The 19953-nt window shown below is 59.5% G+C and overlaps 3 protein-coding genes across 3 annotated transcripts; all 3 read left to right on the plus strand.

The window, feature by feature from the left end:
• Positions 1 to 1046: 1046 nt before the first annotated feature.
• PRSS56 (serine protease 56) lies at positions 1047 to 7602 on the plus strand. Its single transcript, XM_054386165.1, has 16 exons — positions 1047 to 1197; positions 2722 to 2919; positions 3413 to 3466; positions 3793 to 3982; positions 4086 to 4194; positions 4265 to 4424; positions 4562 to 4704; positions 4842 to 5001; positions 5112 to 5300; positions 5409 to 5570; positions 5710 to 5773; positions 6040 to 6202; positions 6579 to 6726; positions 6849 to 6929; positions 7191 to 7297; positions 7429 to 7602. Exons 1-16 carry the CDS (start codon positions 1047 to 1049, stop codon positions 7600 to 7602), a joined length of 2253 nt encoding a protein of 750 aa, XP_054242140.1.
• A 1040-nt stretch (positions 7603 to 8642) lies between these two features.
• Positions 8643 to 12516, plus strand: CHRND (cholinergic receptor nicotinic delta subunit). Its single transcript, XM_054385983.1, has 12 exons — positions 8643 to 8694; positions 9326 to 9471; positions 9621 to 9665; positions 9758 to 9867; positions 9978 to 10133; positions 10376 to 10491; positions 10738 to 10938; positions 11280 to 11391; positions 11514 to 11628; positions 11841 to 12042; positions 12135 to 12247; positions 12334 to 12516. Exons 1-12 carry the CDS (start codon positions 8643 to 8645, stop codon positions 12514 to 12516), a joined length of 1551 nt encoding a protein of 516 aa, XP_054241958.1.
• Positions 12517 to 13643: 1127 nt separating this feature from the next.
• On the plus strand, positions 13644 to 18102 carry CHRNG (cholinergic receptor nicotinic gamma subunit). The gene is made up of 12 exons (XM_054385745.1): positions 13644 to 13686; positions 14084 to 14223; positions 14340 to 14384; positions 14570 to 14679; positions 14777 to 14932; positions 15210 to 15307; positions 16108 to 16311; positions 16594 to 16708; positions 16945 to 17059; positions 17414 to 17618; positions 17721 to 17854; positions 17935 to 18102. The coding sequence occupies exons 1-12, from the start codon at positions 13644 to 13646 to the stop codon at positions 18100 to 18102; spliced, it is 1533 nt and encodes a 510-aa protein (XP_054241720.1).
• Positions 18103 to 19953: the final 1851 nt, after the last annotated feature.

Genomic DNA, 19953 nt, shown 5'->3' on the forward strand with positions numbered 1-19953 from the left:
ACATGGAGACTGGCACCCCTGTCTCCTAACAGGGACAGAGATGGGGATATGGACACCCCTGTCCTCTAACAGAGACAATTCCTGAACGAACATGGGGACGCAGGCACCGCTGGCCCTAACAGGGACAGAGATGGGGCAGCGGAACTCCCCGTTCTCCAAGGAGGTGATGGAAATATAGCCGCACCCTGCGCTGCTGAAGGAGGGAAGGCTGCGCCCATGAGCACAGGAGGATGGCAGTGGGGGCAGGAGGGTGTCACGGGCACCCTAAAAGTGTAAGACCAACGACAATCTGAGCTGCAGGCATGGGGAGGACCCTCTCCAGCTGGGCAGGTGAAGGTAGTTCCCCTTTGCACCTGCGGCCAAACTTGCTGCCTGTCAAGTGGCCCCACCTGCTCCCCCCGCCCCGGGTATCCTCTTCTGCAACCCAGTTCTCAATGTGAACACGGGGTGCTGGGAGGGTCCACGGACACGGGGTCCCCCGGGAGAGCTGCCCGAGGTGACCCGTTCAGCCAGGGTTGTGCTGACACGGAGAAGAGAGACCATGCACCCCATGCTCCCCCCCGACCAATAACCCCCCCGCTTCCCCCGCCTCAGCCGCTCTCGGACCCCTGCCTTTGAAGCCCCCGGCGGGTCTCCCACGCCCGGCCCGGGCCCCCCGCGTCCCGCAGCCTCCAGTGCGTTCCCACCCGCCCGCTGTCACCCCCGCCCGGGGCCCGTGGGAGGGAGGGTGGCGAGGCCGGGGCTTGGCGTGAAAATGATCAAGGGCCACGGGCAGCGCCGGAGCGCAGCGCCCGTCTGATGCTGCCCGCCCGGAGGCCCCGTCGAACAAAGGCGGCATTGAGGCCCCGGCTGCGCCCCCCCCGCGCCCCCCGCCCCGAGCTGGCATCTTGGCGCGACATTAATGAACTCGCCTGTTTGTGCTCCCCCCCCCACCGGCCCCTTCTCTCCTCCCACCTCTGGGGGGGCAGCTTATATATCCATCCCTCTTTGCCCGCCTCGGGCATTTCGGGGGTTCCCCCCTCTTGCCCCCCTTTGCCCGCCCGGTGATGGAGCGAGGAGAGAAGAGGACGTGGGTGTCTCTCCTTGGCGTCTGCCTGGTCCCCCCTGTGCTGCTGCCGCTGCTGCCTTTGCTGCATCTGGTGGGGGGGGCCCCTCTGGGCCAGGGGCTGTATCCCATGCCGGCCAGCGTCCTGCAAGGTCAGTGGAGCACGGGGACGGGGCCGTCTTTGTGGGAGGGCTTGGCTGCAAACAGGGTGGCTGTAGGAGCCAGGACTCCTGGGTTTAGGCTCAGGAAGAGAGGGAAGTGCAAGCAGGATGCCCAGGTCCCTGACAAAGACCCCATGCCCCTGCTGCCTGGACTGGGTTGCAAATGGTGTGTGTAGCACTCAGGACATTAGGGTTGCAGGGAATAGTGTGGTTCATGTCCCACAGCCACCAGCTCTCCCTTCTGCCCATGGTACCTGTATCAGTCCTGGGGGACCCTCTGCCAGGGCATGGCCAGCAGGAGGTCTACCGTGTGTGGCTACAGATGAGCACAGGTACAGGCACACATGGACATGCACATACAGGGCACACCCAGTACTGAAGGGACACGGACACGCAGACATGGACACATGGACATGCAGCCTCCTGCACACAGATCCTGACATGCACAAGTAAGCACCCAGGCCATGGGCACAGATGTGCACAGAGGCGCACGCCCATGGGCACACCTCATGTTTGCACGTGTGTTCATACGGTCTCCTGTGCAGTAGGCACACACAGGACCAGGCAAACACCCACCCCATACCATGTGACAACCCCACCAGGGAGTGACAGTTACACCTGTCACCCTAGGTAATACCAACATGTGACAAGTAGTACGCAGCCTGGCACCCACCATGGCAATGTTGGGGTACTGAGTGGGCTGAGGTCCAAAGTGGGGGGCAATGGTGGGGACAAGGGGGGTCTGAGTGTCCTGTGTTTGCCTGGCAGCACTGTCGAGCCGGGGAACATTGGTGCTGGAGGCAGCACTGAGGAGTGCACTGCTGGCTCTGGAGCGGGCACTGGCAGAGCAGCAGCAGCAGCGAGGGGCCTGCGGGCTCTGCGCCCCCTGCCTCTTCCCCCCATGCGCCAACATCACCCGCTACTGCCCACGTAAGTCGTGGCCTCTCAGCCTCCACTGCCCCATCCCCTTAAGACTCTACTCAAACAGAGCCCATGGTCCCTATTTAAATACCACCTCCTGCCAGGAGACCATGCGCAAACATGAACCCATGTCCGGAGACTCTACCCAAATATTGCTTTGGGTCTCTATCACAGAACCACCCCACCTCTAAGAAACCCTACCGAAATGACACCCCAAGACCCAACCCAAACAGTATCCCCAGCTTTACCCTATAGGCCATAGCCTGGGCACAAAACAATGCCCAGACTCTTCAAACATATCCTAACTGCTAAAGTCCCTACCAAAACTCTACCCAGAGATCTTACCCAAGCAGTTCCCATCCTTCCTAGAACCTGCCCAAACATCACCTGGAGCCCAACCCAAAACATTGTCCAATCCCTTGTCTCCTTCCCAGAGATCTCCCCCAAAACATATCCCAAAAACCAGGAGACATGCCAACACCACAGCCTCATCATGCCCCTTTCCCATATGTTCCAAAGTGGATCCCCAGGATCACCTGAGTTGGGGTGGGCAGGGAGGACAAAAAGATGCCCATAGTCTTGCTGTCCTTGCAGCACCAGCTGTGCCACTCACTGTGCCCCCAAGCTGCCAGGATCTGCTGGAAGCCCAGGCACTGCCTGAGCTGCTCCACCGCAACTGGGCGCTGAGCCAAGCCTGTGCCCCCTACCAGCAACTGTGCCCACCTGACGGGGCCCAGCACAACTGCGTCCCACTCAGTGCTCAGCTCTGCCACCACCGCCTCCAGGAGTGCCGTGAGTGGGCATCCACATCACCTCTGGCTCCTTCCAGAGAGGGGAGATCCTGCAGCAACAAATGAGGCATCCCCAAGAGATGCCTGAGATTGCCTGGAGGGCAGTTGGGACATTGGGGGTGACCAGGAGGTGCTGGGTTGGGGTGAGGAGACCAAGGAGCTGTGGGAGGTATGGTAGGGTGATGGGAAATCTCTGATGGGATAGGGAGATGGAAAAGGATGGAAGAATCTGGGGTGAGATGTGGAGATTTGGAGGATGGCAGCATTGGGACTGATGGAACAGATTGAGAGGGACAGAGCTTTGAGGGATGATGGAGAATTTGGGGTGGAAAGGAGGCAGTGGGGAAATGAGGCAAGGGGTGGGAGACGGTTGCTAGTTCAGAATTCTGGGGGGCACTGAGTGGAGCCTGGGAGAATTAGGGGCAGCAGGGACATTGTGATGACTATGGGGAGGGGAGGATGTCTTCACATACCGTGACAGCCTGTCCCCGCAGGGATGGCAGCTTCGACCCTGGACCCTGATGTGCCAGCAGAGGTGGTGATGCCAGGTGAGCTGGAGCAGCAGCGTCACCCCTCCACCACTCTGGCGGGCGACCCTGGCCCCCTGGCTGCCTGCTGGGCTGGGGGGCAGAGGTTAGCGTCGGCAGCTGTCGGGCCGCAGGGTGCCCCCGAGCCGCCGCCCGCTCGCCTCCGTGAGCACAATGAGGCTTGACAGCGCACCCGGCACAGCCTGACCCCCCGGGGTCACCTGCCACCCCTCCACCCCCTCCCCACCCGCCATGGCCATCCCAGCACCTCTGTGCCCACCTGGGAGAGGGGGTGTCTCAGCAGTGAGGATGCAGGACTCCCCTCTCATCCCAGCTTTGTTCCCCAGGGAGCTGTGGGCACCGCGGGGGCCCCCAAGCCAACGCCACAGCCCCTCAAGGACGGATCATGGGCGGCAGCGTGGCCCCTCAGGGAGCATGGCCCTGGCTGGTGTCAGTACGGCTCCATGGGGAGCTGATGTGCGGAGGGGTGCTGGTGGGGCACTCCTGGGTCCTCACTGCAGCCCACTGCTTTGCTGGGTACGGTGGTGGGTACTGCAAAGTAGGGATGCTGTCCCTGCAGGAATGGGGCAAGGGGTGACACCCTTGTTCCCTCTTAACCTGCTGCCTTCCACCCCACCAGGAACCGGAATGAGCTGTCATGGACAGTGGTGGTTGGAGACCACGAGCTGGACAAGCCAGGCGTGGGCAAGAGGACAGTGCCTGTCCGACGCATCCTGCCTCACCCTAAGGTCAGTGGAGGTGGGCACCCACCTGACCTCCTTGTGCAACATCTCTTTGACATTCTTCTGTCTCCTTCAGTTTAACCCCAAGACGTTTCACGGGGACCTGGCACTACTGGAGTTGGCTGTGCCACTGGCCTTGTCACCCACCATCAGCCCTGTGTGCCTGCCCAGTGGCCCTACGGAGCCTAGCCCTGGCACCACCTGCTACATTGCTGGTTGGGGGTCCCTCTATGAAGGTAGGTGCCCTCCCAACACCTACGAGGTCCATTAAGCATTCCCTTCAGTGCGCAGTGCCAATGCACCAAGCTAGGGCAGGGGGATGTAAAAAAGAAGGAGGTATGGAGGACCCCTTAATGGGTGCCTTGCTCAGCAGAGGGGCCAGCAGCCAACGTGGTGATGGAAGCACAGGTGCCACTGCTCAGCCAGGAGACATGCCGAGGTGCCCTGGGCAGAGACCTGCTCACCAGTACCATGTTTTGTGCTGGGTACTTGTCAGGAGGCATCGACTCCTGCCAGGTAATGCTTGGGGCTGGGAGGCTTGCATGGACAAAACATGAAAATCTCTCATGGCACGCAGTGCCGGGCATACACCACAGCCTGGCAGCATGGTCAGGGTCCCACCTCCGACCAGTGTGTTGGCATTTCCCTCTCAGGGTGACTCAGGCGGCCCACTGGCATGCCAGGACCCTTCCTCACACCGCTTCGTCCTCTATGGCATCACCTCGTGGGGCGACGGCTGTGGTGAGCGGGGCAAACCCGGCGTCTACACCCGCGTCGCTGCCTTCGTGGACTGGCTCAGCCTCCAGATGGACCGTGAGTGCCACCACCCATGCCAGTGGGGATGGAGATGCTCAAGGTGTTGTGGGGATGCATTGCCCCGGCAGATGGTTCAGCACCTCATGGCAGCCCTGGTGTCCTCGCAGCTGCTCCCGGCAGCCGGGAACCGAGCTGCTTCGACCTGCTGGCTCTGGCCCAGCTGCCTGCTGAACAGCAGCCACTGGAGCGTGCCCGTCTCTGCTCCTTCTACGCTGGGTCCTGCCGAACTCCCCCAGGTCGGGCTGCTTGTGCTCGCCTAGCTGAGGAGACCTGCCACGCCAGGACTAGACGATGTGGTGAGCCATGGTGTCGTTATGGGGCAAAGGCAGGGGTAGGCACCTCATTTATGGTGGCATGGGTCCAAGTGCAGTGCCAGGACCGTGACCCTCCTGTTGCACTCACAGAGCTGCACTCCTACGCCCAGACCTTGGTGGATCTCCTGCACCGGGCTGGGGACTTCATCCGAAACCAGTTTGACTTCTCCTTCCTCACCCGCACCCTGCCCCAGCTCCTGGGCAAGATCTATGGGCATCTCTTCCCCAGGCGTGTTCGCAGGGATGTCCCAGGTACCCTCCTGGGCTGGGCCACCCTCTGCCTGCTTGGGCTCCCATCAGTGCCAGTGTCTGGGATACCAGCAGCTTGACCTGGCACTCCCATGGGGCTCCCCTATCCTATGTCCATCCTGTCCCCTTCTTGTGCCCACAGGCACAGCTGTGGCAGGGAGCCAGCCCAGCCCTACAGCAGAGGCACCCTGGAGACTCCCTACCAAGTAAGGCCTGGAGGGCCATGGTGGGGCTAAGAGTTTGGAAATGTCAGTGGACACTGACCTGGGTTTTTGGGGACAGTCTAAAATATTGGGGTCCTGATCTTCCTACAACTAGGACACAGTCAGAGGGAGGTGGACATGGCCCCCCAGGGTGTCCAGAGCACCCAGGTCCTGGTGAGCACGTCCCCTGTGGTGGTGCATGAGGTGGCATTGCCCAGAGCATGGGTGCCACCAGGTGCCTGCCTGAGCTCACTTTGCTGTGCTTGCAGGTGGGGGGCTGGACAGCCACCCCCTTTCGCAGTGCTCTTCAAGGATGTGGGGCCCCGACTGCAGGACTGGGTAGAGGCACTGAGGACCATGGTGGTGGGCAGCACCTCAGCACCCACTCTGGACAACAGGCAGCTCTCTGGGGAGATGTGTCTCTTCCTGCAGGTATGTGGGCATGGAAGGGCTAGAGGGAGCCCCTGTCCCTCTGGTGACAGTGCCACTAGAGAGGCACTGTCCCCTCCTGACATCTTTTGGGTCCATTGACGCCTGTGTAGCTGTGGAGATAGCATCTCCCACTCTGTTGGAGGTGGCATCTCACCCACCCCTGCTGAAACCCAGTCTGAATAGGGCTGTGCCAGCTATGGATCTGATCCCGCAGCTTAGGATCTGACCCAATACAGTCATAAAGATGTTGTATGTCTCCACTGACTCACCCAGCACCAGCCCAGCTGTGCCCTGAGCTCTGCCACTGTCTACCTGGTCATGCCCACAAGTGTCTCGTGGGTGTCCCACTGCCCTCTCTCTCCCCTCTTCCCTTGAGCAGGGAGAGGAGGTGGTGGAGGAACTGGTGGGGCAGGGACGAGCCTTCCTCACCCAGCTGCAGTTAGAGCTGGACCTTGGCACCCCACTTGAAGCCACAGAGTCACATCAGGCACCTGGAGAGCTGGCAGAGCCCCTCAGGCAGAGCCGTGAGTCCAGGGGGCTGTGGCAGATGGGACAGCAGGATGTCCATTTGCTAGCCAACTCTGAGCCTGGGCAGTGCCCACTGGCCTCATCTCCACTGTGGTTTTCACACTTCTCTCAGTGGCAGGGTCTGCACTGAGGGAGAAACGTGAGCTGGTGCCCACAGAGCTGCCAGGAGCAGAGGAGAAGGAGGCAGACACAGGCAGAGGTAAGTGCCTCGCCGTTCCCAGCCTTTGCAGAATGCCATGTGCCACCATGGGCAAGCTTGACCCCAGTCCCAGGCCTCCTTGTCCCATGTCAGTGGGACAGCCCTTGGCCATATCCCTCTCCTCAGGACCCCTCTGCGTCTGTTCCCCCAGCGTCCCCTGAACACGGGTGCTCCTCCCTGGGGTGGGCGGCAGCATGATGCCCCCATGACTCGTTCCTGACGTTCGCCTCCATTTCTCTCCTGCCTGTCCCCGGGTTGCAGCCTGCCCTGGCCTCAAGGAGTCAGCGGTGCGGGTGGGAGCAGTGAGGGAGCTGTACGCCTGGGTGCTGCGAGTGCCCGAGACAGAGCTGGCCATGACCTTCCAGGAGGTGAGTGCTCCAGCCGGTTGCCCTGAGCCCCCTACCCTGGCAGCCAGGTGGTGCCACCCCATAGCCCATAGTCACTGTCCCGCCATGCTCCTGGCTCCTGTGAGACTCACGGTGTTGTCATCTCCCTGCAGATCCTGGTGGACTTGGGCTCCAAAAATGCCAAGGGGCTGTACCGGGCACAGGTGCGCGCCACGGTGGGCGGCCGCCCCACAGCCTTCACCGGCCTCGTGGGGCTGGAGAGCGACTCCCTGGCCCGCAGCATGCCCGGCCTCGTCGCTCTGGCACTCGAGGCACTCAAAACCTAATGGTGCTCCTGAGGCACCATGCCAGCACGGCAATGGGGTGATAGGGCAGGGCTCTCTCCTGTCCTTCAAACAGTTTCCTCCCTATCTTGAGATCTTCCACCCTTTTGTTCCTCATCATGCCACAGTTTCTTTCTTCCCACCAGCACTGCCCACTGTCCCTGGGGCAATTGATTGATGGCAGGCACCTGGACCATCTCAGCTGGGGATCATGGCCCTCCTCTCCCCTGGGCCCCCCACCTTGACAACATGGGCTGTTATTTATTTGTACAGAGAAAGGTTTATTTTTCAATAAAGAAGGGCTCTATTTTCCAGTAGCCAGTGAGTGTGACGTGAGTGTTGTGCCACACAGTGATGGTGAGATGGGTGCCAGTGGGAGGACTTTCCATGGAGGATGTAACATCCCACTGCATCCCCCTTCTTGACCTCCCTGTACCCCAAATTGATGCCCCCAGCCTTGATTCTTGTCACTGGCATTGGTGCTGTGCTCAGCCTTTACATACTCCCCACTCTCCTCTATGAGGGTCAGACACCCCTTCTACCTTCTGCAGCACCCATAGAACAGCACCACTGCCCACCTCGGGTGCCATTCCATCAAGGACCCACATGAAACCACCTGCTGGTGAAGGGGCTGAATGTTCCCTGGGCTGGAGGGGAGCACTGGGCTGGTGCCACCTCTGTCGGACATTGGTGGGTATCAACCCATCCTGCTCAGGAGGAGTAGCATCAATGGGGCTGCTGAGCAGTGGGGAAGGGACCCTTCCTCCCAGTGCCCAGCAATGCCTGTGCTGTGCTGGGGTGCCCAGACACAGGGTTGTGGGCTGACACCCGTGGGGCTGGCAAGGCCATCTGTGCCTGCCCATCTCCTCCTCCCTGGGCACGGAGGTGCTGGAAGGGAGGGGTGGTGACAACTATTTGTTGCCGGCACCCTTCCCCCCAGCACCTGGCACCATCCATCTTCTGCTCCAGCCGGCAGCCGGACATCCGCTCAGCCAGGCCAGGCGGGGAGGCGGCCAGGGCCTGGCAAAGTGAGAGGGCACCTCATGGGGGATCTGCTGGGGCGGCTGGCCCTGCTCGGGGCACTGGTGCTGTCGGGTGAGCGGGGTCCCTGGGGTCTTGGGCAGGGCCTTGCCCTGTTGATGGGGGGTTCTGGGCCCCCTTGATGAGGTTGGGGAGGGTGATGGTGGCAGGGTTCAAGCCGGACACAAGTGTCCCCAGACCACCAAAGACCCATCATTGGGCATTTTACACATCTGTCCCGGCTGTGCTATCTGCAGCTGTGTCCCTGTGGGGGTCCTGTGTTTGTCTGTCTGTCGGTGCACAGCATCCCTGTGTCTGTGTGTTCCTGTGTGCACAGTGACACTGTGTCTATGATGGTGTGTACCTGTATGTACTGAGTCCACATCCATCTGTACCTCTGTCCTCCTGTGTGCCCAGTACCACTCTCTGTACCCAAGTGTCCCATGTTCCTGTGTGTTCTGGTTCTGTACATGTGTGTACCTTTGTGCTTGTGCCCATATCCTTGTCCCACACATGCCCCTGCATGTCCATCATACCCACGTGTTGCATGCCCATTCCCTTGTACAGCACAAATCTGCAATGTCCTGGTCTTCTCCTGTCCCCTCGATCTTTACATTACCCTGCCCCTACCAAGCATCCCTGAGGGGTGGCACTGGGCCCAGTAAACCCCAAGCCCCCTCCAGTTTGCCTGACCCCACACTCCCAGGCGGGCTCTGTGTGAACCAGGAGGAGCGGCTCATCCACTACCTCTTTGAGGAGAGAGGCTATGACAAGGAGATGCGCCCCGTCCTCTCCACTGACCAGGTCGTGGATGTCTACTTGGCACTCACTCTCTCCAACCTCATCTCGCTGGTGAGCCCCAGTGGACAGTGCCCAATGTGGGTGGGGGGAACCCTGAGGCCACTGTCCCAAACCCTGGCTGGTGAGGGTTGGGGTTCCTGGGCTGGAAGGGCAGCTGCTGAGCATGGTCCAAGCATCTCACTGTTCCACACTCGTTGCAGAAAGAGGTGGATGAGACACTCACAACCAATGTATGGCTTGAGCACGTGAGTAAGGACAGCATGCCCGTGTGCCTGAGGCAAGGGCAACAGTGTGGCCCAGCATGGTGAGAGGGTGACCTAGGGGTCCTCACCTCCAGGGCTGGACCGATTACCGCCTGCAGTGGAACAAGTCTGAGTTTGGGGACATCGAGGTGCTCCGCCTGCCCCCAGACATGATATGGCTGCCTGAGATAGTCCTAGAGAACAAGTGAGCTGTGCCTCAGTTTCCTCTCCCAGCCCCCCTGAGCTGTGCCCGGTGTGCATGCAGGGTTTGCCCTGCCCCAGACACACCACTGCCTCATCTCTCTCCTGGTGCAGCAACGATGGACTTTTTGAGATTGCCTACTACTGCAACGTCCTCATCTATGACACAGGCTCTGTCTACTGGCTGCCCCCTGCCATCTTCCGCAGCACCTGTCCCATCAACGTCGAATTCTTCCCCTTCGACTGGCAAAACTGCACCCTCAAATTCAGGTGCCGGGGGGCAGGCTGGAATAGGGCAAGGGGCAAGGGTGGGCAGCAGGGTGGGTGACTTGGCCCCCTATAGTGCCTGCAGCTGCCAGCACCTTCCTTCCTGTTGGGGTACAACAAGGTGGGAGTTTTGCAGGGGACTTGGTGGCCCAAATCCATCATGCTGGAGGTTGGGGTGGGTGGATGGTGGGCACCAAGAAGAAGGTGCAGCTTCTCACCACCTCTTCCCTCCTGCCATGGGTCAGCTCGCTGGCTTACAATGCTCTAGAAATCAACATGCACTTAAAGGAGGACAGTGACCCAGATACAGGCAGGAATTACCCAGTAGAGTGGATCATCATCGACCCTGAAGGCTTCACAGGTAATGCTTGTGCTCTCTGCCATGTCCTGTGGCAGCAGGACACCCTGCGTGGGGCTTGGAAGCAGCCTGGCATTGAGGCATCCTGCCATGGACACAAGTACCTGGGGCTTTGGCACTCTGACACCCATCCCATCAGGCTTGGAGCTTCCCACACCCAAGATGATGAGACTGGTGCTGGTGGGGGCTGGTAAGGATGGGCATGGCAGGGGTCCTTCATGCTATGCTTTGTTCTATGTGCCCTGACAGAGAATGGAGAATGGGAAATCATTCACCGCCCAGCCCGCAAGAACATCCACCCTGACCAGCCCCCTGAGGGCAGCGAGCACCAGGACATCACCTTTTACCTCATCATCAAGCGCAAGCCACTCTTCTATGTCATCAACATTGTCACACCCTGCATCCTCATCGCCTTCATGGTCATCCTCGTCTTCTACCTACCTGCTGACAGTGAGTGAGCCCTGCAGCACCTGCATCTGGCATGAGCTTCACACCATGGGGCACTTCTGTGTCCCACACCTGCACCAGGTCCTGGGACAGCCCAATGCCCAGCACAGGGACATGCTGCTACTGGGGCATCCCCATGTAGGACACCATTGTCCTAGCCAGGCATCCTGGGCACAGGCATACTTGGGTGCAGGATAATCTGTGTGGGACCCTGGGGTATGCTTATAATAGCAAACTCTACCTGGGACAGTGTCTGGTGAGGCACTAGAAGGACAACCCCAGCACTGTGAGCATTGGGAAGAGCACCTGGAGCAGAGTTTTTCCTGAACTCACCTGCTCTCCAGGTGGTGAGAAGATGACCCTGGTGATCTCAGTGCTCCTGGCCCAGTCCGTCTTCCTCCTGCTCATCTCCCAGCGCCTGCCTGCCACCTCTTTCGCTGTCCCCCTCATTGGAAAGTGAGTCCTGGGCACCACGGTGTGCAGCAGGGACATTGAGAGATCCCCACAATGCCAGAGGGCAGCTCTGCCTGTGTCCAGCCCCTGTGGCAATGTCAGTCGCAGGTCCATGCCCTCCACAGGTACCTGCTTTTCATCATGGTGCTGGTGACAGCTGTGGTGATAATCTGTGTCGTGGTCCTCAACTTCCATTTCCGCACCCCCAGCACTCATATAATGTCTGACTGGGTCAAAGAGGTGAGCCAGGTGCTGTGCTGGGGTGGGTGAGCTGGTGGGTACATGGACAGCACCACACAGCAGGACAGCATAGGCCTGGCATCATGTTTGGGTATTCCATCTGTGCTGCTCCAAGGGGTTGCCACACCTAAGTTGAGGGCAGAAGGTGGGGACAAGGTGGTGGCGTACCAGGGAGGCAGCCGAAGGACCTTACACCTTCTCCCGTGCCCCAGGTCTTCCTGGAGAGTCTACCTCGGCTGCTGGGCATGTCACAGCCTGCTGAGAGCCCACCGGGTGTCCCAGGCATCCGTCGCTGCAGCTCGGCTGGCTACATCGCCAAGGCGGAGGAGTACTTCAGCGTCAAGTCCCGCAGCGAGCTGATGTTCGAGAAGCAGTCGGAGCGGCACGGGCTGGCCAGTCGAGTCACCCCTGCCCGTGAGCCGCAGCCCCTCTGCAGACACACAGCAAAGGGGGTCTGGGGACGGCAGCCCTTTGGAGCCTGTCTCACCCACCCCCCTTGCCCCCAGGTTTGACACCACCGGATGTGGGTGAGGAGCAGCTCTACGAGCACATAAAGCCGGTCGTTGACGGTGCCAATTTCATCATCAAGCACATGCGGGAGGAAAACAGCTACAACGAGGTGGGGGTCACAGGCAAGGAGGAGGCACAGGGACCTCCCTGCGCCCACTGCCTTGCCCACTGTACGGCTTCCGGCTCCCTTTCCAGGAGAAGGACAACTGGAACCGTGTAGCCCGGACCCTGGACCGCTTCTGCTTCTTCTTCGTTACCCCCACGCTGGTGGTGGCAACCCTCTGGATCTTCCTGATGGGCATCTATAACCACCCGCCACCACTGCCCTTTGCAGGAGACCCCTATGACTACCAGGAGGAGAACAAACGCTTTGTTTAGGCGGGGGGGGGGGGAGGAGGGGGCCGTGTGCCAACCCCTGCTCACCTGCCTTGACTCTGGACAATAAAGCTGGGTGTTTCTTGCTGGGGGTGCTGAGCTGGTGGCTGTTCTTGCTGTCCCTCCTGGGTACTGTGCCCAGGCTGAGTGCTGGGTGTGTGCTGGGAGGATGGTGACCTTCCAGGGAATGAGTGCTGTTGGGTGTCCTGAGTACAGTGGGCCTCAGCTGTGGTTGGAAGCAGTGTTTCCCAGAGGGGGTGTGGTGGTAACAGCTCTGCTACCTCTGTTGGGCTGGCTACGTGGGACAGGGTGAACTGGGGAAAGGGATGGAACTCCTCCAGCAGGGCACCATCCCTTGCTGACCCACTGCAGTGGGAGGAGACACCGTCAGTGCCCACATCATCCCTCATCTCCCTAACTCCCCAGCCAGACCCACGAGTGCTCCTCCCCAGCACGCTCCATCCCACAGCGCCTGGGGGCCGACAGTGGTGTCTCCTTCCTGCCTCACCAGTGGGATGCCAGGGCTCCAGTTTCAGGGAGCACAGCTGACATCCCTTCACCGGTAGTGGCTCAGGACAGCTGTCACATTCTCTCTGCTGAGACAGGAATCTCATACCCAACCCCCACTCCCCCAGCGCAGGGTCTGGCAGGATTTGGACACCCGAGGCAGGCATTACTTACCAGACTAATGCAGTGGCACTTTCCTAGCTCTTCCCCACCTACACCCTAGGGGCAGGGACTACCATGGTATGGGACAGAGCACTGTTAGGGGTGCTTGCAGGGGGCACCCCACTTTTCCATAAGCCATGGCTGCCTGAGTTTCTGCTACAGTGGGAGGCATCCTTCTATGGGGGACATGGGGAAACTGAGGCACAGAGCTCATTTTGCCCCTAGACTCAACTCCAACCCCCTCTGGCACAAAACATCAGAGGACCTTCCCAGCAAACAGGCATCACCCCGCTGGGGGAGGGGGCGGGGGTGATCACCTATCCCTTCCCAGCCCCCACAGCTGTTGGGAACAGCTGACAGTGGCAGGGGACAGCTGTCCTGTCCCACCAGGCGCCAGGCCCAGAAGATCGTCGTGCAGGCGGCTGAGAGGAGTCCCAGCCACTGTGCCCCACAGCACTGCCATGCACTGCATCAGCCTCCTCCTTGCCCTCTGCACCCTGGCAGGTAAGGGGTCCCCACCCCAGGGGAATGTCTGGGAGGGCACCTCATCCTCCCCTGCCTTTATCCTTGGGGAATTGTCACCCGTGGATGTCCAGTGCTGTGCTCTGTCCCACCGGGGTGTCCCCATGCTGGCAGCCTGCTATCCCTGTGTCCTGCCCTGGACAGGTCCCTGGGGTGAGCAGGGTGGGGGATGTGGGGGGTACACAGCCCCTCCCACTCACACACTGGGGCACTGGCACACACAGCCATGTGCACACCCCCAGTACCACACTCATGGGTACCCCCTCACCATGCACACCCTGTGCCCCTCGCTCCAGGGGTCTCAGCCAGCAGGTTCCAGGGGCATTGGTGGCCCCACTGTCCCCACCCAGGGGGTCCTCATGGCATGTGCCCTCCACAGGTGTGGGCTGCAGGAACCAAGAGGAGAAGCTGCTTCAGGACCTCATGACCAATTACAACCGGAACCTGCGCCCGGCCCCAGATGGGGACCAGATCATCGATGTCTCCCTGAAGCTCACCCTCACCAATCTCATCTCCCTGGTGAGAGACTCTTCTCCTTTGGTCCCCATAGCAAGATGGTATTTGCCCCCTCACGTGAGGCAGTAGGCAGTGCCACACAGTGAGCTAAAGCTGTCTCCCTCTTCTTTCCTTGACAGAACGAGCGGGAGGAGACCCTCACCACCAATGTCTGGATTGAGATGGTGAGATACCGTCAGGCAGGACCCTCTCTTGGGCCACGTTTACTTCTCAGAGTGGCACCCTGTGAAGGACTGGCACTGTAACCAGAATCCCTTTTCTGGGTGCCCCCAGCATGGGACAGGCAGGTCACAAGATCTCCTGCCTCAGGGAGCACCGTGACCCTCCTCTTTTGCTCCCCTTCCCCCAGCAATGGTCTGATTACCGCCTGCGGTGGGACCCTGAGAAATACGACAACATCCAGACGCTGCGGGTGCCCTCCACCATGGTCTGGCTGCCTGATATAGTCTTGGAGAACAAGTAGGTGATGAGACCATGAGAACATGTCCCCACAGAGGGGGTGGCAGCTGTTCCCCAGGCACGGTTTGGAGCTAAGCTCTCCCTTTCCCTCCTCCAGCATCGATGGGACATTCGAAATCACCCTCTATGCCAACGTGCTGGTGTCCCCTGATGGCAGCATCTACTGGCTGCCCCCTGCCATCTACCGCAGTGTCTGCGTCATCCATGTCACCTATTTCCCCTTTGACTGGCAAAACTGCACCATGGTCTTCCAGTGAGCACTGGCTGGGCACACGTGGGCACTGTGGCGGGTCCTCCTGGGACACAAGGGATTGGCATGGCATGCTCACCTTTGCCCTGGAGCAATGAGCCCCTAGGCAGAGAAGTGCCACCTACCTGCCCCCTGACATCCCACTGGCAGTGGGAGGCATCTTGGCCACCACAAGCACCCCAAAGCAGAGCTGGATGGCATGACGTGGTGCCACACTGGCACCCTTTGCCCATCCAATCTGCTCCATGACAGTCTGTGCCACTACCTTGTCCATCTTCAGGTCCCAGACTTACAGCGCCAACGAAATCAACCTGCTCCTGACAGTGGAGGAGGGCCAGACCATTGAGTGGATCTCCATCGACCCCGAGGCTTTCACAGGTAATGCCACATCTGTGTCCATGGCACAAGAACATCCCATCATGGGGGCCACCCAACAGGGCTGGTGCTGTGCTGGTGGCTGCCAAAAGCGCGACTGTGGGGGCTGTTAGCAGCTCCTGCCATTACATGGGCACTTAAGTTATTGGAAACAGGAGTGTGGGAGAGATTTGTTTTCCTAACCCCCCCCCAGCTCAGGGCTTTCAGTGCCTGGCAGCCGCTCTCACAGAGCATCGCTCCTGGGAGCTTGATTGATGCTGGGAACGTAGCTGTCATGGCCAAACGATGACGTTTTCCATCACATTTTAATTGCATATTGAAGGAACAAAATGCTTTTCAGGCAGTGAGATTTATTTTTTCATTACGGGCCTGAGCTGCTGCGATCTTAACTGGGGGAAAAAAAAACATCCATCGCACGGGCAGACAGCAGGGAAAGCAGCAGGCTGCCACCCGGCCTCGCACTCTGCTTTACCCCTGTGGCCCTTGCTGGAGCAGACAGGGGACCCCAGCCACATATGTAATGTTGTGGAAGCCCCCAATGGGCTTAAAGTGTGCCATGTGTGCCCGGTTGACCCCTCCAATAGCTTTTTGTGGTATTTTGCCCAGGCATTCTGGCATGCTCTGTGGTGCCCACCTCCCTCTCCTGAAGCTCCAGCACCCTTTCCCACACTGTCCAGACAGGGTGCCCCATGCAGCCCACACCAATCACCAGCACTCCTCTTCCCCCCCACTGGGCTGGGGTGTTGGTAGCCCTGGTGCCCCTGGCAGGATGCTGGGACTCATGTGGCACTGCTGTGCAACAGAGAACGGTGAATGGGCCATCAAACACCGCCCTGCTCGGAAGATCATCAATTCACAGCAGTTCACCCCAGATGACATCCAGTACCAGCAGGTCATCTTCTACCTCATCATCCAGCGCAAGCCGCTCTTCTACATCATCAACATCATCGTGCCCTGTGTCCTCATCTCTGCCATGGCTGTGCTGGTCTACTTTCTGCCTGCCAAAGGTATGCATTGGTGCCGTGCCCACAGCGGAGCACGGGGATGTGCAAAGGGGGCATTGAAAGGTGAGGAAGGGCTCATTGATCCCTCTGTGCTTGGGAAGCATCAGTGCTACTTTTCAGCCACTCCTGTGGTATTTCGTGGGGGTGAGCTTCCAGGTACTCCATGGTTAAAGCTTCATGGCAGGACTTGGTCAATTCTGGTGAGGAGTGGGGGCTTTTTGCCAAAGGAAGGCAATGCCCACACCACTGTCCTATGCCAACCCATGCCTTCCCTCTCCTTGGCAGCGGGAGGGCAGAAATGCACCGTCTCCATCAACGTCCTCCTGGCCCAGACTGTCTTCCTCTTCCTCATTGCCCAGAAGGTGCCTGAGACCTCCCAGGCTGTGCCTCTCATTGGGAAGTAAGTGATACATGGGGACAGGGGTGCCAGTGGGGTCTCTGGATGCTGTCTCAGAGGGACACCACACTGGCACAGAAATAACCCCCAGTCCAGGCAGAGCTGGCACAAGGCTACCATGTGTCTGTGTCCCACTGACAGTCCCCAGTTTCCATGCCAGGAAGACACAGAGAAAGACCTTGCATGCCCAGAGCTTGTGACCCAGCAGCTTCACATGAGGCCCCATGCCCCTTCCCCAGGTACCTGACCTTCCTCATGGTTGTGACAGTGGTGATCGTGGTGAATGCTGTCATCGTCCTCAACATCTCCCTGAGAACGCCCAACACACACTCCATGCCCCCAAGAGTGCGTCAGGTAAGCTGCCACTGTCCTCCTACCCTTTCATATATGGGGAATGGGGTGGGTATTCGTGGAACGAGGCAGTCTCCCTAGCAGAGTGAGGTGGTGGGCATGTCTTCATCTGAGTGCAAGTTCTGGCACAAAGAAAGACCCTTCAGATACCCCCAAGGGACCACGCTGTGCCACCAAACCCCTCCCAGCTACTCCAAACCCTGGGGAGCAGCAGGTGCCAACATACCCAGCATCCCAAAGGCACAAGAGTACCCCACAGAGATGCTTCAGGTGATACAAGGGAACCTGGTAGCACCTGTTGGGTGCCTTGGGCAGTGTAGGGGGGGCACAGGTCCCTACAGGTGATGCTGTGCCCAGGTGTGCCTGCACCTCCTGCCCCGCTACCTGGGCATGAATGTGCCTGAGGAGACAGCAGGGCCCCCGCAAGCTGCCCGGAGACGCAGCTCCCTGGGGCTCATGGTGAAGGCTGATGAGTACATGCTGTGGAAAGCCCGGACCGAGCTGCTCTTCGAGAAGCAGAAGGAGAGGGATGGGCTAATGAAAACTGTGCTGGAGAAGATCGGTGCGTGCTTCTGGGGGGCTGGCACCTCCCTGTGAGGCTGGGTGATGTGCCAGGTGGTCAGGTGTTCACTAGCATCTCCTCTGCCTGCTTGGCTCCCCCTAGGACATGGCCTGGAGAGTGGCAGTGCCCAGGACTTCTGCCAGAGCCTGGAGGAGGCAGGCCCCGAGATCCGTGCCTGCGTGGACGCCTGCAACTACATTGCCAATGCCACGCGGGAGCAGAACGATTTCAGCAGCGTGAGTCAGGGCTGAAGTGGGAGGGACACACATGGGGGGAGTAGGGGCAGCCCTCACCCTTCTCCTCATGTCACTGGCAGGAGAGTGAAGAGTGGATGATGGTGGGACAGGTGATTGACCGCGTCTGCTTCTTCATCATGGCTCCCCTTTTCGTGTGTGGCACCATCGGCATCTTCCTCATGGCTCACTTCAACCAGGCACCTGCTCTGCCTTTCCCTGGGGACCCCAAGCAGTACCTACCACAGTGATGCCCACCAGCCCTCTTGCTGCTGGAATCAGGGGCTGCACACCTCCCAAACCCACCTGCCTGGCTGAGATCCCTGTGGGTACAGCAGCTCCTGCTGTCAAGCACAGCTCTGGAGGAGGACTAGAGGTAGTGTGGCTCTGCCACTCCCCAGCAGTGGTAGCGATGGAGAAGTGGTAACGTGGTGGCCATGCTGACCTGAACACAAAAGTAAATCCTGTGACAGTCTTGCAAGCCTCTGTGGCATCATTGCCGCATGCCTAGTCATGGGGTCACTTCTCTAGGGTAGGCTGGATGTGCCACCCATGCAGGCTGGCTCAGCCCTCTAAGCCACACAGTCCTGTCCCAGGAGCCCTCAAAGGTGCTGAGAGACAAGTGGGAACCAGAGCAGAATCAGGCATCTGATGTGCTGTGAACCATGATGGCAGCAAGAGCCACATTCTGCAAATTCCCAGCTTCAAGCCCAGGGCAAGTGGGACCCCTGGCATCCTTTGCCATGGCAATGCTGGCAACACAGCAGGAATCATGGATACAGCTCCCCCCCATCCTGGGCAGCAGCAGAGGTAGGGGTAGGATGCCTCATCTCCATCTAATCCTTCTCTCCATTTGTGCTCCATCCATGGCTCTTAGGGGCAGTGGAATGGCTGTCCCTGCTCTCTAGCAAGCAGCTTGGGGTGGGAAGCCTGTGGGCCACCAGGCACCCAAACACCCTCAGGCATGGATGTCCCCAGCACTACTACATGACTCCCTCCCTTGCCAGCCCTCCTTGCTCCATAGAATCATGTCTGTCAAGCACGGTCCCTTCCCCCATTCCAGCGATGCTGCATTCCCCCTGTGCCCCTCACTGACCTCTGGGGCCCCCATGGCTTTGTCCCTGCTGGTGGGGAAGATGTGGGAGGTCAGCCTGGGAATGGGAGTGGGCAGCATCCGCTCCTCTATGGTCTAGCTCACACCACCTGCGCCTGGCTTCAGGATGTCCTGTGCTCTCCATCAACCTCACTGCCCCAGCACCAGATGCCTCTACTGCTGCTGGGAGAAAAACAGGTTAGTGCCCACAAGAGGCTCCCTGGCACTGCCAGCCAGAGGTGAGGGCAGTGTAGGAATGGATGGAGGCAAACATCCAGCAGCTGAGACTACACCTCTTGGATGCCTGCAGCCTGATCATGGCCTAGAGCCACCTTCTGGCTGTGCCAGCCTAGCAATGCTCTCTGCAAGGTGGCTTTTCCTGCCCCATCTCTGGGTGCTGCGTGATGCCCACAACACCAAGACCAGGTGGATCCTGCACTACCAGCTGGCACCTCGAAGCAGGCAGGGGTGTCCAGATGAGCTCACCAAGCACCCAGTGCCCTGGCTGAGCCCTGCCTCCTGTCACCCTGTCTGGTTTGCCTCCTAAGGGGCAGCTCTGTAGCCACAACCCATGCGAGGTGACCTGGGGCACCCTACTCCTCCCAGCCACATCCCTCTCAACAATGAGTGACAGCACTGTATGGCACTCCTGTCCCCCCACAGCCACCCCATGGAGATGCCATCAGGGCAGGGGGGCTCTGAGAAGGGTCTTGCAGCTCACCCTATCCAGAGCTATCAGGGTGCTAAGAGAACAGTGAGAGACAAAATGCACTCCCAGCCCAGCCACACTCCACGTGACCAAGACCCATCAAGAAGCACTAAGATGGGGCAATGCCATTCTCCAAGCATCCCCCAACTGTTCCCCTCCAAAACTAGGCACTCCCTTCTCTCTGTGGGCTGGGAAGCAGATCTCTCTCTTAGCTCCAGCTTAGAGACCCTCAACACATTCTATCCCTACTACTCCCTGAGCTCGCTGGCCAAGCCCAGTACAGCCATTAGCTCCCACTTG

Source organism: Indicator indicator, chromosome 13 (genome assembly GCF_027791375.1).
Source record: "Indicator indicator isolate 239-I01 chromosome 13, UM_Iind_1.1, whole genome shotgun sequence".
Taxonomy (NCBI): domain Eukaryota; kingdom Metazoa; phylum Chordata; class Aves; order Piciformes; family Indicatoridae; genus Indicator; species Indicator indicator.

Coding starts and splice junctions, on each gene's coding strand:
- CHRNG (XM_054385745.1), top strand. CDS start 13,644: ATGCACTGCATCAGCCTCCTCCTTGCCCTCTGCACCCTGGCAG. Junction 14,933..15,209: donor AACTGCACCATGGTCTTCCA/GTGAGCACTGGC, acceptor GTCCATCTTCAG/GTCCCAGACTTACAGCGCCA. Junction 15,308..16,107: donor CGACCCCGAGGCTTTCACAG/GTAATGCCACAT, acceptor GCTGTGCAACAG/AGAACGGTGAATGGGCCATC.
- PRSS56 (XM_054386165.1), top strand. CDS start 1,047: ATGGAGCGAGGAGAGAAGAGGACGTGGGTGTCTCTCCTTGGCGTCTGC. Junction 2,920..3,412: donor CCACCGCCTCCAGGAGTGCC/GTGAGTGGGCAT, acceptor CTGTCCCCGCAG/GGATGGCAGCTTCGACCCTG. Junction 6,203..6,578: donor AGATGTGTCTCTTCCTGCAG/GTATGTGGGCAT, acceptor TCTTCCCTTGAG/CAGGGAGAGGAGGTGGTGGA.
- CHRND (XM_054385983.1), top strand. CDS start 8,643: ATGGGGGATCTGCTGGGGCGGCTGGCCCTGCTCGGGGCACTGGTGCTG. Junction 8,695..9,325: donor CGGGGCACTGGTGCTGTCGG/GTGAGCGGGGTC, acceptor CCACACTCCCAG/GCGGGCTCTGTGTGAACCAG. Junction 11,629..11,840: donor TGTCTGACTGGGTCAAAGAG/GTGAGCCAGGTG, acceptor CCCGTGCCCCAG/GTCTTCCTGGAGAGTCTACC.